This window comes from Dermatophagoides farinae, chromosome 8, assembly GCF_024713945.1.
Source record: "Dermatophagoides farinae isolate YC_2012a chromosome 8, ASM2471394v1, whole genome shotgun sequence".
In the NCBI taxonomy this organism is placed as follows: Eukaryota; Metazoa; Arthropoda; class Arachnida; order Sarcoptiformes; family Pyroglyphidae; genus Dermatophagoides; species Dermatophagoides farinae.
The window spans coordinates 1,366,823-1,383,190 of record NC_134684.1 but is presented as its reverse complement, the minus strand read 5'-3'; the positions used below and the strand labels follow the sequence as shown (position 1 = coordinate 1,383,190).

Genomic DNA, 16,368 nt, shown 5'->3' with positions numbered 1-16,368 from the left:
ATGTAACACATGAATTTTGGCGTGTTACACTATGTTTATGACTTGTACACATTATGAAATATATTATCATTCATAGATTAATTTTAACTTCATTTCCAAGAAAAAAAAACCATATTTTAATCATATTAATAAACGGTAAATATTAATAATTAAATAAAAATATTCCCAAAGAATATAACAAAATTTGCATAATGAATAAAAATCATTTTTCCGGAATTTCGTCATTCTGTAGACAGAAACATGAAAAAAAAAATTCGATCAACCAATTAACCGACAATTATGGACAACGAAAAATTCAAATTTGTATTTGTAATGGCAAAGAAAAACATATCATTAAGTCAATTCATTTGAAAAAAATTCTTCAAAATAGCCTCTGTTTATACAGATAACCAAATTGACCAAATAGATTAAAATAGTTTGGCAAAAAAAAAGAATCGGATTTAAAAAAAAAACGGTAGTTATAGCAAGATGATTCTACTGTGCAAGAACATGTACCAAAAATAAAATGCCGAAAAAAACGATTGGCAACTTGGGCGGTTTGTTGGTTCGTTCGTTTGTTTCGTTTGTTTTTTGCATTTAATTGCATTGAATTTTATTGATTACTTTGCGATGATGGGTGGTTTTTTGTTTATACCGTTGTTGTTGTCATTATCAAAGTGGCGCTACAATTCTTTTATCCAAAAGTCAAGGTAGAAGTTTTTTTTTCCGCTACAAGAATCGGTCGAATATAAAATGTGATCCAAAACACACACATACATACACAAAACTATCAAATAAACTTGACAAATTATAGACTATAGTTAGAGAGTCTGTACCAGAGAAATGAAAAAAAAAAAAAAAAATACCAAACCAACCAAGAAAACCAGAAAAAAACGAAACACTCGAAATATTCGATTTGACCCCGATCCACAACAACATTGTGACAATTAGACATACTAACCGACATTTTTTTTATTCTTCTTTATTTTTTGAATGAATATTCTTCACTATCATCATTAACACACACACACACACAGCAATCACGATGAGAATCACATGATAATTGTAAATGTGCTCAATTATTCATTGATCATCGATTCTTTATTCTAATATTCATCAAATCAAATCAAATCAAATCTGAGGCCTTAATAACGGACTTGTATTTTTTGCCAAAAAAAAAAAATGTGTTTTACTCTCAACATTATCGATCATCATCATTATCTATACAACAATCGGTGTGTTTATCTTTGACCAATCAATCAATCAATTAATCAATCAACAAAACAAAACACATCCACACACGCAGAAACAAATGTTTGTACAGTAACAGCAGCAGCAACAATGATTGGAACATGGAAATTAATTTCACATATACTAACATTATTAATATCAATACCGAATATTATTGAATCAAAATTGAACAATTATGACAAGATTGGGTAAATTTTCATGTTTCAAATAACATTTTTCAGTTTCATATCTTTCTCTTTCTATTCTTCATCAATCATAGGCAACATTTTAATTTGACCGATAAACAAATATTGGATCAAATAATTATACCGGATAAATACGATTATCGTATGAGACCAGAAGGTTTGTTTGTTCAACCGTGAGTTGATGAATTATTTTTTATTTATTTTTTTTTTTGAATTTCAAACCAGAAAAAACCATAGTAAATCTTAGCATATTAATATTAACATTATCATCACCGGATGAATCAAGTGTTACTTATGAAATTGGTTTTGTTCTTATGCAACGTTGGTATGATCCTCGGTTACGTTTTGAATTGCCCGATGCATTATTATTGGATACAAAAAATTCAAATTCAATCTATCTTAATGGTCTTAAACATACTGATCGTATTTGGATACCAGACACATATTTTATTAAACATGGTGAATTTCGCCATACAACCGATCAATTTGATCCATTGCACATAACATTGAAAATATTTCCAAATGGTACCGTTCTTTATACAACACGTCGTAATATGATTCTTACCTGTGAAGGTAATCTACGAATATTTCCATTCGATAGTCCAAAATGTTTTTTTGGTATCGAAAGCTGTAAGTAGTGGGGTGTTTTTTCTATCACGATGATGATGATTACCATTTATCGTAGTATCGCACGAAAAAGATCAAATCCGTTTCCAATGGGATGAACAAGTGTCCATAAAAACATCGGATTCATTGAAAACAATAAATGCCTATATGACACGTAATGAAACTAATCGTTGTAATAAACGACATTCATGGCGTCGTGAATTTAGCTGTTTAAGTGTTTTATTAATATTTTCACGTGATCAATCATTCTATTTTACTACTGTATTTGTACCTGGTATGGTACTTGTTACTAGTTCATTTATTAGTTTTTGGCTCGATGTTAATGCTGTACCTGCACGTGTTATGATTGGTGTAACGACCATGTTGAATTTTTGCACGACAACCAATAGTTTTCGTTCAAAATTACCAGTTGTATCGAATTTATATGCAATGAATCTTTGGGATTTTGTTTGCATGTTTTTCATTTATGCATCAATGATTGAATTTATTATTGTCAATTATATTTATCGTAAAGGTAATCAACAACAACAACAACAACAACAGCGAACATCGACACGTTCAAAACAGGATAGTTTTACAAGACAAGATTTTTCTTTCCGTAACAAAGTATGTGAATATATGAATATAACCAAAGATTATTGTTCATTGTTCCAATTTTTAGAGTTTAAGAAATATTTATAATCGTGATGAACCAACACCACTACCAACATCATCAATTACACGTGAACATATGGATAATTTGCCAAAGAAAAAATTTCGCCGTCAACAAACAACGGAATTGGATATACGAATAGCTAAAAGTAATTATGCACGTGCAGCAACTACAAACATTCCAACAGCAGCAACAGCAACAACAACAGCAACATCTTCAGCATTAGCCATGACAACCGGAACAGATACTGGTTCGGAAAGTGAAAATATTGATCCATTAAGTGGTGATTATTATCGTCCGAATTATCAACGACGATCAGCAATTGGTTCCACAACAACTGCATTAAATCAATCATTTCGTGTACGTGTTAATAATAATAATAATATGCAACCAACATTAAGTGAAGAACAGGAAACAGAAAAATTAAATGTACAACAAATGAAAAATATCGTAATGGAATGGATAAAACGTCCATATCTATTTACAGCCAGTGAACAATATAGTAGTAATGAACAATTAGCACGTTCAATTGATCATATATCGAAAACAGTATTTACATTAACATTTGGTTTATTTTCATTTTTCTATTTTTTAACATATGCATTTATTAAACCGGCACAATTAGATGATTGGATTGAAAAAGAATTTGAAGCATCAGATTGGTGATATGCACTGAATAGTGATTGTTAAAAAAAATTCTATATTCAAATGTTCAAAAAAAAAAAAAAAAAAACAAATTCCATTTACATATTTCAGAGACACACATATATATTTCACAAATAAATATTAAAAAAAAAACTTTTTCTATCCGGTTTTCGAATATATGTCGGTTGTTTGTTATATCCGCTGGATGGAAGCAGTTTGTTATAAATTGTGTTCATATACAACAACAACAGACAATGTAATTTCAAGCACAAAGTAAAAATCAAAGTTAAAAAAGGCAACAGCAGACAAAAAAAATAATTCTGTCCTGAAGGAAGGAAAATGTAGCATGGTTTATTGTATAGTTTGAATTATTATTTTTGGATAAAGAAACGATGATAATCAGTCACAAGTTTCAAGGTCCGAAGGTCCGAAGATCATTCATGTTTGGTTGTTGAGAATATTCTGAATATAAATTTAAACTTATCCCGGATCCCCCGGATCCGGTATTTATTTAGTCCGATCAAAAAAAAAAAATCCATTCTTTTGATGTGGAAATCATGTGATGATGGTAAATTTTATTCATAGCATCCTGTGTGTGTGTGTGTGTGGTTGATTTTTTTGGCAATAAATTTTTTTTTTCGCTTGGTGACCGCCTCTCTTATGAATTTATTTTATATTATACCACCACCAACCACCTAAACTACTACCGCCGTTTTTCAATACATACAAAAAAAAATTGCATTAATACAACAACAACCGACACACAACGTTTTATACAACAAAACACCTAGCCTGCTTCTTCTTCTTCTTCTTCTTCTTCTTCTCGTCGTCACACCATCGTCGTTTGTTGGTTGTTTGATCGAACAAAACAACAACAACAACAACAACAACAACAACACACACACACACACACACACACCACATACAAAAGACATATAAACAGGCAGACAAAGGCACACATTTGTTCTGTTCATAGATAACGTGATAAACTAAACATGCTTGTTCAGATTTATAGACACGCCTAATTGGTAGCTATTTTTAATTATGCTCAAAGGCGTGGCCTATGTATGAATACAAAATTCGAGCTCTTTTCCGTTGTGGTGCAAAAAAAAAAAAAAAAAAAACATTCCAGTTTCCTTTTGTTTAGATGCGCGTTTCATGATCTCCCTGGTTGTGAGTTCCACATCCTGATTATATTTTAGCTAAATTTATAGCCATCAAAAAAATTATCATTGTTCCAAATCCGATTGTCATCCGATTATTTATCTACTGTTTCCATTTGTTTTATCAGTTGGTTCCGTTTCGGCAACAAATAATAATAAAAAAAACTCTCTTTTTTTCTTGTGGTTCTAAAAGAAAAAAACGATTCCGTTCGATGTTTTCACATCGATTTTGTTAATTCATTTTTATATTTGGCTTTATTTTTATTGATTGCCAATCCCTCATCCAACAGGTATGTTGTTAGATTACATTTTTTTCTGCCAAAAATAGATAGAGTCTATTCATTGTTATTGTCAGTGTCAGTCATTCAATGTTTTGATATGGTGTGTGTGTATGAGACAACAACGTGCTTTGTATGTGTTTATGTACATCGATGTACGTCAGAAAAATCTTCCAAATTCAGAATATTCATGACTGACACCTAACAATAATCATCAATAATTGATAATTGAATTCAAATTTTAATATTGTCATTTTGTGTTTTTAAAAAAAGGTATCATCGTGTAACAATGATGACTATGGATCATCATCATCATAATAACCATCATTCAATGAGTCATATACAAATGAATGCTATGGATATATCTGAAACGTATCAGGCAACAAATTCCATACAACTTCGTACACATCCTACTCATGCTACGATAAATTTTAGTGAATTGGGTAAAAAATTACTTGAATCTGCACGCAATGGTGACAGTGAAGAGGTGATTGAATTGATCAATTCTGGTGCACCATTTACTACTGATTGGCTTGGTGCATCACCATTACATTATGCAGCTCAATATGGTCACGTGGAAACTGTCGAAACATTGTTACGATCTGGTATTGCCAAAGATTCACGTACTAAAATTGATCGTACAGCTTTGCATGTTGCTTCGCAAGAAGGATTTTTGGAAACGGTCAATGTATTAATAAATTTTGGTTGCGATGTCGATTCAAGAGATATGCTCAAAATGACACCATTACATTGGGCAGTTCAACGTGGCCATAGACAGATTGTTGAATTATTGTTAAATTCTGGAGCCGATGTTAAAATAATCAACAAGTTCGATAAGACACCAATCGATGTAGCTTATAGCTGTGGCCATGATGATTATGTGCCTTTATTAAAAGTAAGTTTCATTCTATTTGTTTTCGAATATAGCTAACGAAATCTTTTGATCTCCATTTTATACAGAGTTATCTAGGCAAAGCCAAACCTAAAATAAATCCCATTGATAATACAATGCAAGTGAAAATGATGAAAAATCAAGCGAAATCTCGATCAAAATCGAATAATACAGTTAGAAATATAAATAAACCTATGCCACATCAATTGGTTAAACAGGAGTTCGATGAAGATATTGTTGGTGAAATTCGACATGTATCGACTTCCGATGGTTTCATAACAAATTCCACAACCTCATCAAATGTGGCCAATAAAAATCAGATTATAATCAAAAGAACAAGTCTAGATAGCAGTCAATTACAGAATGGCAGCCAAACATTACAGACGACAGCATCCGGAAAACTTGTCTTAAACAATACCTCAATAACGAGTCTTGGCAATAATTCAAATGCGAAAAAATTGTTCGCTATCAATTCTCCAAATTCCAACATTGTATTGCTATCGTCACCAAGTAGTGGTTCCAGCAACAAATTAAATGACAGTGGTAGTTGTGTTAACACACCCACCGGTCCCATAAAATTGATGACGACAGTTGGATCAAATAAAAAGCCTGTATTTACCGAAATAAAAGATGCAAAATCTTTGGAAAAGTTTCAATTCTTCAATCCATCGAATAAAGGCTCGCAACCACAAGTTATTAAACGTTATGTGATCAATCCAAATCAAACGAATTCTTCGACCATCCAGGAAAAAGATGCCGAAATAGCCAAACTAAAAGAAGAGAATGGAAAATTGAAAAAAGAGCTCGAAGAGATTCGTTCATTAATCATATCAAAAGATTTAGAAATTGAGCGGCTAAAAAAATCGAAAACTACTACCAATCAATCAACCGCTGATAAACAAGAAATATCTAGCAATCAGCCAACACCATCATCAAATTCGCCACCAACACTTGAACTTGAAGACGATGAACAATTGGACTAATGTTAATATTTTTCAATCTATTTGGATATCTATTATCCATCCATTTTTCTTGTTATCAGACCACCAATTTATTGCATCATATTGCTATATATTTTTTTTTCTATATTTAATCGAGTTTTGTTATTCGAGTATTGAGAGAAAATTATTTTTTCTAAAATATTCTTCAAGCTACAATTCATTTGATACATAGTATTCAGACTATTTAAAAAAAACTCCATTGATCATCAAGAATTTTTAGAATATTTTCATCAAATGAACGAAATCATCATTGAATATATATTAATGTATATCAATTTGGAATTACTCTGATCTTTTTTTTTATTTTTGCTATATTTAATGATCACCACATAATTATCTTCTCACCTAAAACACCATGCCATACATGAAGATTTGGAATTTGAAATTGTAAATAATTCAAATTTGTTACACACACACATTCATCATTTCAGCTTGGGTAAAAATTTATCAGCCTTAACATATATATTTGAAAAAAATCATAAATGGATGATGATGATGGTGATGATTTTTTTCCGTTTTGTTATTTGTAAATAATTTTTTTTTTAATTCACTCATCATCCAATCATTATCATCATTATTATTAAGGCTCGTGACACATTTTTTAGATTTTCCCACATGTCTTTGTGTTTGGTTTTAACCCTTTAAAATTTTTTTTCTCTCTCCAGAAGTAGCATCAATCCCAATATTTCCATACACACACACAAAAAAAACACCTTGATTAATATTCACGATTCTTTGAATTGTTCAAACGTTCAAATACACAAAAAACAAACAAACAAACAATATGCTGAAATCACATCACATTTCTTGATTTATTTTTCTTTTCTGTCAATTTTTTTTCCATATTTGAATTCATTTTTGTGTTTTCGTGTCATTACCATTTTTTTTTTCTTCTGTGCATCAATCAATATATAATTGTTTGTATTGTATTTGATGATGATGATTATTAATCAATAATAAAAAAAATTTAAATTTTTTAAAAACCGCTTTTTTTCGCTCATTTTTTTGTGTTTCATAAAATCATGCTGTTTTTTCGTTTTTGATTCGTGTGCAGCACATGCGCATTTCCAGCACAATCGGACGAATCATTTGGCCATTGTCTGTTTTTTTTTCTTTTTTCGTTCTGATACACATTTTTTTTTCGGTTTTAGTTTTGATCTCGCTTTCTACAGTTTATATGAATTTGTGTGTGTGTGTGTGTGTTTGTGAGTCAATCTGGTATCTGTGGTATATAATTAAATGTAATAATAATAATTGTGTTCGATCACAACGACCCTCTCGACAACAACGACAACAACGACAACGACGACGACAATCGATCGATTATTCCTGAGTGACCTGGCCACATTGTGAATCTGAATCGAGCACATTGTTATAAACATTGAGGATTTTCGAATCGTCGTTGAAATTTCTAAAAAAGATTCATTCATTGTCATCATTCATTTTGATCTACTATTATTGCTATAATCATCGCTATAAATATTACTATACTACTTATGACCAAATTCTAATCATCAAATTCATTTTGTGATCTTTTGAAATCATCATTATTCATTTCGATATATATATCGCTTTATTAGTTTTATGATTTTATGAGAAAAAAAAATTTGGCTGAAATGCGTCAATCAAACAACAATTTGGAATCCTCAATGGAAACCGAACAACAATACTCAAATAGTGAAATTCATAATGGCCAAAATGGTACCATAACAACAGCAAATAACAACAATACGACAACCAAACCAATAATTGAACGTGGAGCATCATGGGGTTTTGGTGAAACGAAATTATTATTAGCTCTTTGGAGCCAGGATATGGTACAAAGACAATTAACGAATTCGAAAAGAACCCGTCATGTATGGGAAAAGATTGCCGAAAGAATCCGTGAACATGGATATGAACGTACTGCTGGTTAGTGTGTGTATGGATGGATATCAAATCAAAGATATAAAATTTATTTATTTATTTTTTTGCATTGCCAATTAGATCAAGTTCGAACCCGTGTATTCAATATGATTGCCGAATATCGACGAATAATGAAAAATCCTACACCTGAACGTCGTAAAAAATGTATATTTTTTGATGCTTTACATCGAATTTATCAAGCAAAGGATACGAATAGTTTGGAAAATGTCATAATGACAATGGGTTATATGATGGATAATAGCTCCGGTAGCATTTGCAGTATTTCAGATCAATACAATTTTGATCCATTAGATTTCAGTAATATTGGTCCTGATGTTAGTATTGATCAAGTTGATGGTTCAAATGGTGATGGTGATCATAATAATAATAATAATAATAGTGGTAGTGATACTGATGAACGTAATAATGAAATTCTTATTTTTCCATTATCACCAAATGCGTATACCGCCACTAATAATATTAATGCTGATGATGATGATGATGATTTTAATTATGATGGTAAGTAAAAAAAAAATTGAAATCCATTCAGTCATTCAATGTGTGTTTTTTATCATTAGAATCAACATTTGCACCTCAATCTAAACGTTCGCGTTCGGAACTCGAATCGAATGGTAATTTTAATCAAAACGCACAGAATAACCATCATCATCATCATAATAATTATAGCCAAAATACATCATCATCATCAATGCCATTAGATACATCGGCATCTGCATTGCTCATTGATCGAATGTTTTCACATTTATCAAAAGAAACGGAAGTGATGCGTGAATGGGTTAATTTGGAACGTGAACGTTTAGCACAAGAAGTGGCACGCCGTAAAGAGGAAAAAGAACGTGAAGAACGAAGAGAGAAAATATTTTTGGATGTACTTAATAAATTACAGGAACGAATATTCAGTGTATTGAAACATCATGAAAAATCAAATGAACAGCAACCAACACAGACTCCTACATCATCATCATCATCATCTAATTTGAATCAAACGGATAATCAACAATGATGAATTATCTTTTTATCATTCCTTTCAATCAATCAAAAAAAAAAAAAAAAATGAATTCGATTCCTTGTTTTTTTCTTTCTTTTTTGATAATGAATTTTTTTTCTGGGTAGTAAGAGATCAAATTTAAAAAAAAACAACAAAATTTCAGCTGTTCAATTTCTTTTTTTTGAGCTAGCAATAATAAACCATGATGAAAAGTATTTTAAAATAATAAAATAAGTGTTTCCTGACTATCTTCTTGGTGTTGTATAGATGATGAATGAGTGTGAGTGTGAGTGGATAAAAGTCGAACGAATTGATGAATAATCCGGATTGCCGGGCGGAAAGAAAGAATACTCCGCCCATTAATTATATGCCAAATTTGGAAACTTGAATCCAACGATACCGAAATATATTATATTTATATATGAGTGAATCGAGAACAAATGCCAATGCCAAAAAAAACCACCATATGCATTAATTGGTGTCGTCATTTCAAAAAAAAAGAAAATTTTCGCAGTGTATACAGCCACCGAAAACCAATATAACGAATGTATGCCATCATCCGTTATTACGACGCCGTTATTTGTCTTGTTTGTATATTCGTGCATGCCAATATATATGTGCATGTTGAGTTATTCGGACAAATATTGTTGTTATTGTCGTCGCATCAATACAACCAACCAGTGTGTACGAGTGTAAAAAAGATTAGTGAATTTTTTTTTGGGTTGATAAGGTTTGCCCAAAACTATACGTACGCACACACACCTGTTGTTGGATTTGTTATTGATTTTATCTCAAAAAAAAAATTTTTTCTCCTCAATCAATCAGCTGATCAATCATATCAACATCATTATGACATTAGGTAAATCTGGCTGTCTACATCCATGCCATGGCAAAAATGATAAAATTATCGTCAAACGGCTTGATGATACACATGAAGAATTGCATATGCCCGATAAGGGTATTGAATCATTACAAAAAATGCCTTATGTTTGTAAGTATTTGTAAATTCGTTAAAATATTTCCAAAAAACGCATTTTATCATTTTATTAGTTAATTTGGTAAATCTTCGATCCATCACACTTAGTCATAATAAACTCAGAGGTAAGATGATTTTGAATTCATAATGAAATCATAATGAATTTTTTTTTCACAGTATTATCACCCGAAATTGATAAATTATACAATTTGGAAAATTTAAATCTTTTCAATAATTACATATCTGAATTACCGGTCACTATTTGTAATTTGGATAAATTGAAATGTTTAAATGTTGGTATGAATAATCTTCATACATTACCGAATGGATTTGAACGTTTACATCAGTTGGAAGTATTGGATTTGTCGTATAATTTTCTAACTGAACATTCATTTACGGCAGAATTTTTCACTTTAGGTATATTGAAAAAAAAAATTTGAAAAGCCAATTTTTTTTAAATTGAAAATTTTTTTTCCTATTTCTTGAAGAAAATCTACGAGCCCTATATCTATCGGACAATGATATCGAAATATTACCAACAGAGATTGGAAATTTGAAAAGTTTGCAAATTGTAAGTTTTTTTGGCCAGAATTCATCATTTATTGTCACTTAATTACTTGACAAATTTGTATTTTAGCTTGCTATTCGAGATAATCATCTGATATCATTACCGGAAGAATTGATTTTACTTCAACGATTACGTGAATTACTTATTCAAAATAATCGGATAAAGTTTGTTGTTGATTTAAAATGTTCGGACAAACACTAATCATTTTATTGCTTGCTTATAGAATGCTTCCACCAGAATTGGGTAATATGGATTTTAATTCACCACGTAGCATAATACGAATGGAAGGCAATCCATTTGAATCGGATCTTAGTGATCAATTGAAATTAGGTGTATCACATGTTTTAGATTATATTCGAAGCGATATATATCGATCGTAAGTTGATTGTTCATTCTAAATTTACATGTTTTATTTGTTGTTTTCATAATATCTATAGCCGTTATTCTCGATATACAATGGATCCTGGTCCACCACAACCAAAAAATGAAGAACGATATCAACGTAAACTTTTACGTTTGAAAGGAAAATGAAATTTAATATGAAACCAAAAAAAAAAATGAAGACAAACGAGTGCCATAAAGAATTTCGAATTATTTGTTTGCAGCTTTTTCACAGCCACATATTCTTGGAATTATAGTTTATAATATATCAACGTATGCTTTTGCTTTTTAAATTAATAATGGATATGGAATGATATTATTTGACAGGAAAACAATAAATATGATGTGAGGTTTTTAATTCTCAATATATTGATGATTGACTTGATTTGAATTATTTTTTTGAATGAATAAAAATTCAAAATTCAGGCATGTATTCTTTGGATAGCTCCCAACACCCGTGTATTTTTATATTATTTCTATTTCTATATTCAACACACACACACACACAATATATATTGTGTCGCTATTTGACGCGTCACTGTTATTGATTTCAGTCTTTTTTTTTCTCTATCTCTCTCATACTTTTTTTTCGCGTGTGTGTGTGTGTGTTTATCATTTTTTTTTTTTGGTTTTGAAATATTTATTTTTAAAACATTGAATATTGGTGATTATTGATTGTTTTTAAAATAAAATCTTCAAACACATACATAATAAATTTGTTGGCCATCATGTCGATCATGGAGACTTTAGGTCTTGGAGAATTGACCAGAATGAGTAAACGACAGGTATGAACATTGATGAAATATGATAGCCGGCTGTTTTGATTATTTTGCTTTCAACAAAAAAGGTTCTATATCAATTCTTAAATTTTGGAATGATCATATCATCAGCCATGATGATCTGGAAAGGATTAATGGTTGCCACAGGCAGTGAATCACCAATTGTTGTCGTTCTTAGGTATGTGTCCATAAAGTTTACTTGGATTGAAAATCATTATTATTATTCTAATTAAAATTCAAACAACAGTGGTTCTATGGAACCAGCATTCCATCGTGGTGATCTATTGTTTTTGACCAATTACAAAGAGGATCCAATCCGTGTAGGAGATATTGTTGTATTTAAAATTAAAGGTCGCGATATACCAATTGTACATCGAGTTATAACGTTACATGAAAAGTAAGATTACTAGAGAGAGAGAGAGAGAGAAAAAAATTGAATTTCAAATATTTGACTCATCCATTTATTTTATTTTTTATTAATAATAGGGAAGATGGATCTGTAAAAATATTGACCAAAGGTGATAATAATTCTGTCGATGACCGTGGTCTTTACGCACCTGGACAATTATGGCTAGAGAAAAAAGATATTGTTGGCCGTACTAGAGGTTTCGTTCCGTATGTGGGCATCATTACTATTCTAATGAATGATTATCCTAAATTGAAATATGCAGTACTCGGTATACTTGCATTATTTGTTTTGGTACATAGAGAATGATGTTGATGGTGATGATGAAACATTTTTATTATTTGGCATACACACACACACACATTTGATCTTGTATTATGGCCCCAAAAACATCATTTTTTTCTTATCTCAAATTTTATTTGCCGAAGAAAAATTTTTTTTTTTCAATATAATAACCAAAAAATAATATTTAAATTGAAATCATTACACAGTTTTTTGAACGCTAAAACTTGCTTTCATTTTCATTAATTTAACATTCATCAATCGTTTACGTTTTAATAATGTTGTTGATGATGATGATGAAAGACGTTTTTTTGGTCTTATCATATGAATCACTTCGATGGGCATCGTATCTGTCGAATTTGTTGCTTTTTTTGAATGTATCAATTTTTTTGTTAATATTTCTGGTGATTGAATCTTGCCATTATCATCATCATTTTTAATAGCTTTCAAATCGGTAGGTCTATTGATGATTACACATTCGAATTCGATACCATTTTCGGCCAAAAAAGTGTTCATTTTTCGGATCTGTTGTAAATGTCGTTGTACCATGCGAAGTTCTTGTTTTGCAGTTTTCGGCTGATTATGTGCTAATCGATGTTTTTCCACACTGCTAACAAATGGCCGATTCCAATTTCTAAAGATGTTTGTCTTTATTTTTTCCGGTGGTAATATTTGACATTTAACAATTCGATCAAACATAAGATAATTGTCCATAGTTTTTGCAGCAATTTCAGCCACATCTTCAAATCTAAATTCTATGAAACCATAATTTTTTGGTTTACCAGTCTGCAAAAAAAAAAAAAAATACAAATCAAACAAACAAAATCAGTTTATCATCTCTAGCCATAATAGAAAAACAATCAATCAATAAAATATTACCTTACGGCTTCGGATAATTTTCAATCGTGTTACTTCACCAAACTGTGAAAAATATTCATACATTTGTTGTTCGTAAAAGCCATGAGGAAAATTTTTAATCATTACAACACCACGTCGTTCTTGTCCATTGTCGCCAACTTGGCCATTTATTGTTTGTTTATTTTTAATCTTCTTGTGGATCGTCTCATGGTCAGGTTGTATTTTGAATGAGTTATCAATTTTCGATTTTTTCTTGTTCAAATCATTTTCTTCTAAAAATGATTTTAATTTTGCCAATGATTTATTCAAGTTGAACATTTTTGAAATAAAAAAAAATTTTTTATTTTCACTTCAAATGACACAAATGTGTAAGAAAAAAAAAACACGCGTGTATTGTGTCAACTATTTGAACACAATCGAATGTAACCAAGTGGCATTAGTGTGTAATTTTGGAATTTACATTTTTATTAATTAATTCTAAATCAAAATTTCTAATGGATCCTGCCACTATTGTTGACCATGTTCGTCGAGAAAAAACATTAGTTCTTGATGAATTAAATTCGTTGTGTGATCTCCAGGAAAAACTTTCAAGAATTGATGAAATTTTCATCAAGATTGAAGAAATCAAAAAATTGGTTCATCAATATGCACCTACAATGATTGCTTATGATTTACGTTCTTGTAATGATATAATCAAAGAACTTGAAATAGCTATGCAAAAATATCGTTCGACAAATGTGCCGAATAAATCGTTTAAATTTTCATTTGATGTTAGAAAAAAACCCGCAAACAAACCGGTGAATTCGGCCAAAACAATGGATTCATCTTCAATGATTATTCAACAGGCATTTGATGGTCCTGGATTCAAAAATCGATCAAATGAAAACCTAATATTGGATAAATCAGAAGAAACAGATGGAAAAGATATTGTTATCGATTCATTGGACAATTGTCAAATACGAATATATGGAGTTCCAAGCTCTTTACGATTGATTTGTCTTCGGAATTGTCAAATCTATACGGGACCAATTCAAACATCAGTATACATAGAAAAATGTCAGGATTGTCGATTCGAAATTATTGCTCAACAGATACGAATACATGAAACGGAAAAATGTGATTTTTATTTCCATGTAACAAGCCGTACAATAATTGAAAATTCATTCAATTTACGATTTGGCCCATATCAATGGTCATATGAACAATTAGATAATGATTACAAACGCGCTGGTATAGATCCTCAATTGAACAATTGGAATTGTATAGATGATTTTAATTGTGTACAGAATCCATCACCCAATTGGTCATTAATAGCACCATTGAAATGATTTAAAATGTGATTTGACATGAGATTTAAAAAAAAAGAAAAAAAAATTTACATCATGATGAAATGATTTCATTTGTTGGTTTGGTTACTTTTTCTCAATAAATAGGTTTTGTCTTTGTTCATTAATCAAGAAATTCATTTGTACTGGTTGATGCTATTTTCGGTATCGAAAATGCCATCGTCGTACAAGCCGATGCCAACATCATATATTTGGGATTAAATTGTACACACTGTACTGGTCCTTGATGTGGATCAATTGTGAAATTGGAAATATAATTTCCATTTGTTGCATTCCATGCATGAACACGTCCATCAGTTGAACCACTGAATATGAATTGAGAATCCGGTGTAAACGATGCTTCTAACGGTAATCCTTTATTATTCACATGACCTTTCAATGTTTGTAGCGGTCGGCCCATAAATGCATCGATAGTATGAATGACATTACCATTGGTATAGATCATAATAATTTTACCATCTGGCGAAAATTTCAATCCGGTCCAATCACATTCTTTGTCCTGTTGCAGTTTAAACGCATTGAATGGACCTTTATCAAATGAACGTAAATCGTATAGTTTGACTGTTTCACTATTCAATCCAACAGCAAATATAAGTCCTTCGGGATCAAAATTCGCTACCGGTCGTCCTACTAGATGCATCAAGCCTTGACAATTTGGTGATCGTAGATCCCAAAGACGAATGGTTTTATCCATCGAACCAGATAAGAATGTGTCATCGATCGGTGACATACATAGGGTGACGACTTTTTTCGTGTGGCCATGAAAATATCGAATGTATTTATTATCATGTAATGAAAGATAACGTATCGTATCGTCCACTTTATTTGACGAATGTATGGCTGTATTCGGTGCATGTGTATAATGGATTAAATCGACGCCATATTTTTTACTATTCAATGTTCGTTTATGTATTCCTTTTTCACAATCATAGATGACAATCGAATCATCATCCGATGAACTAATCAATGTATCACCCGTTGGAGAAAAATCGATCGAATTGATACGATCAACATTATCTTGGAATAATTTAGCCACATGAAAATTACATAAAACATTTTCCTCTAATTTCATTTCTGAAGGATAAGATGATGATCTTATTGTTGTTGTTGTTGATGATGATGATGATGATGATGTTGATGATAATAATGATGATAAACCAGAATCATTAGGTGCATTCACCATAA

General features: G+C 30.9%; 8 protein-coding genes across 10 annotated transcripts; 6 read left to right on the top strand and 2 right to left on the bottom strand.

The window, feature by feature from the left end:
* The first annotated feature begins 76 nt into the window (after positions 1-76).
* Positions 77-4,128, top strand: LOC124495898 (glutamate-gated chloride channel-like). Of its 3 annotated transcripts, XM_047059339.2 has the most exons (7): positions 77-135; positions 233-1,418; positions 1,490-1,572; positions 1,641-2,045; positions 2,101-2,316; positions 2,557-2,648; positions 2,704-4,128. In XM_047059339.2, the coding sequence occupies exons 2-7, from the start codon at positions 1,321-1,323 to the stop codon at positions 3,358-3,360; spliced, it is 1,551 nt and encodes a 516-aa protein (XP_046915295.1). In that variant the 5' UTR covers positions 77-135; positions 233-1,320; the 3' UTR covers positions 3,361-4,128. The 3 variants fall into 3 exon arrangements, with proteins under 3 accessions (XP_046915295.1, XP_075589713.1, XP_046915294.1); XM_075733598.1 differs by lacking the exon at positions 2,101-2,316; XM_047059338.2 differs by having other exon boundaries at positions 2,101-2,648.
* A 282-nt stretch (positions 4,129-4,410) lies between these two features.
* On the top strand, positions 4,411-7,656 carry Atac3 (Ada2a-containing complex component 3). The gene is made up of 3 exons (XM_047059340.2): positions 4,411-4,792; positions 5,054-5,675; positions 5,741-7,656. Exons 2-3 carry the CDS (start codon positions 5,070-5,072, stop codon positions 6,653-6,655), a joined length of 1,521 nt encoding a protein of 506 aa, XP_046915296.2. The 5' UTR covers positions 4,411-4,792; positions 5,054-5,069; the 3' UTR covers positions 6,656-7,656.
* Positions 7,657-7,727: 71 nt separating this feature from the next.
* Positions 7,728-9,818, top strand: LOC124495900 (uncharacterized). The gene is made up of 3 exons (XM_047059342.2): positions 7,728-8,584; positions 8,660-9,097; positions 9,157-9,818. Exons 1-3 carry the CDS (start codon positions 8,266-8,268, stop codon positions 9,600-9,602), a joined length of 1,203 nt encoding a protein of 400 aa, XP_046915298.2. The 5' UTR covers positions 7,728-8,265; the 3' UTR covers positions 9,603-9,818.
* A 149-nt stretch (positions 9,819-9,967) lies between these two features.
* Positions 9,968-11,868, top strand: LOC124495870 (ras suppressor protein 1). The gene is made up of 7 exons (XM_047059306.2): positions 9,968-10,578; positions 10,638-10,688; positions 10,741-10,980; positions 11,052-11,134; positions 11,201-11,295; positions 11,355-11,507; positions 11,569-11,868. The coding sequence occupies exons 1-7, from the start codon at positions 10,437-10,439 to the stop codon at positions 11,660-11,662; spliced, it is 858 nt and encodes a 285-aa protein (XP_046915262.1). The 5' UTR covers positions 9,968-10,436; the 3' UTR covers positions 11,663-11,868.
* Positions 11,869-12,009: 141 nt separating this feature from the next.
* twr (signal peptidase complex catalytic subunit SEC11 homolog C twr) lies at positions 12,010-13,205 on the top strand. Its single transcript, XM_047059308.2, has 4 exons — positions 12,010-12,297; positions 12,360-12,469; positions 12,539-12,688; positions 12,778-13,205. Exons 1-4 carry the CDS (start codon positions 12,241-12,243, stop codon positions 13,004-13,006), a joined length of 546 nt encoding a protein of 181 aa, XP_046915264.1. The 5' UTR covers positions 12,010-12,240; the 3' UTR covers positions 13,007-13,205.
* LOC124495869 (MKI67 FHA domain-interacting nucleolar phosphoprotein) lies at positions 13,093-14,236 on the bottom strand. The gene is made up of 2 exons (XM_047059305.2): positions 13,859-14,236; positions 13,093-13,765 (listed from the first exon to the last, which is right to left on the bottom strand). The coding sequence occupies exons 1-2, from the start codon at positions 14,153-14,155 to the stop codon at positions 13,181-13,183; spliced, it is 882 nt and encodes a 293-aa protein (XP_046915261.2). The 5' UTR covers positions 14,156-14,236; the 3' UTR covers positions 13,093-13,180.
* A 95-nt stretch (positions 14,237-14,331) lies between these two features.
* Positions 14,332-15,305, top strand: Tbcc (Tubulin-binding cofactor C). The gene has a single exon (XM_047059307.2). It carries the CDS (start codon positions 14,332-14,334, stop codon positions 15,163-15,165), a length of 834 nt encoding a protein of 277 aa, XP_046915263.2. The 3' UTR covers positions 15,166-15,305.
* Positions 15,082-16,366, bottom strand: Wdr82 (WD repeat domain 82). Its single transcript, XM_047059299.2, has one exon. It carries the CDS (start codon positions 16,364-16,366, stop codon positions 15,287-15,289), a length of 1,080 nt encoding a protein of 359 aa, XP_046915255.2. The 3' UTR covers positions 15,082-15,286.
* Positions 16,367-16,368: the final 2 nt, after the last annotated feature.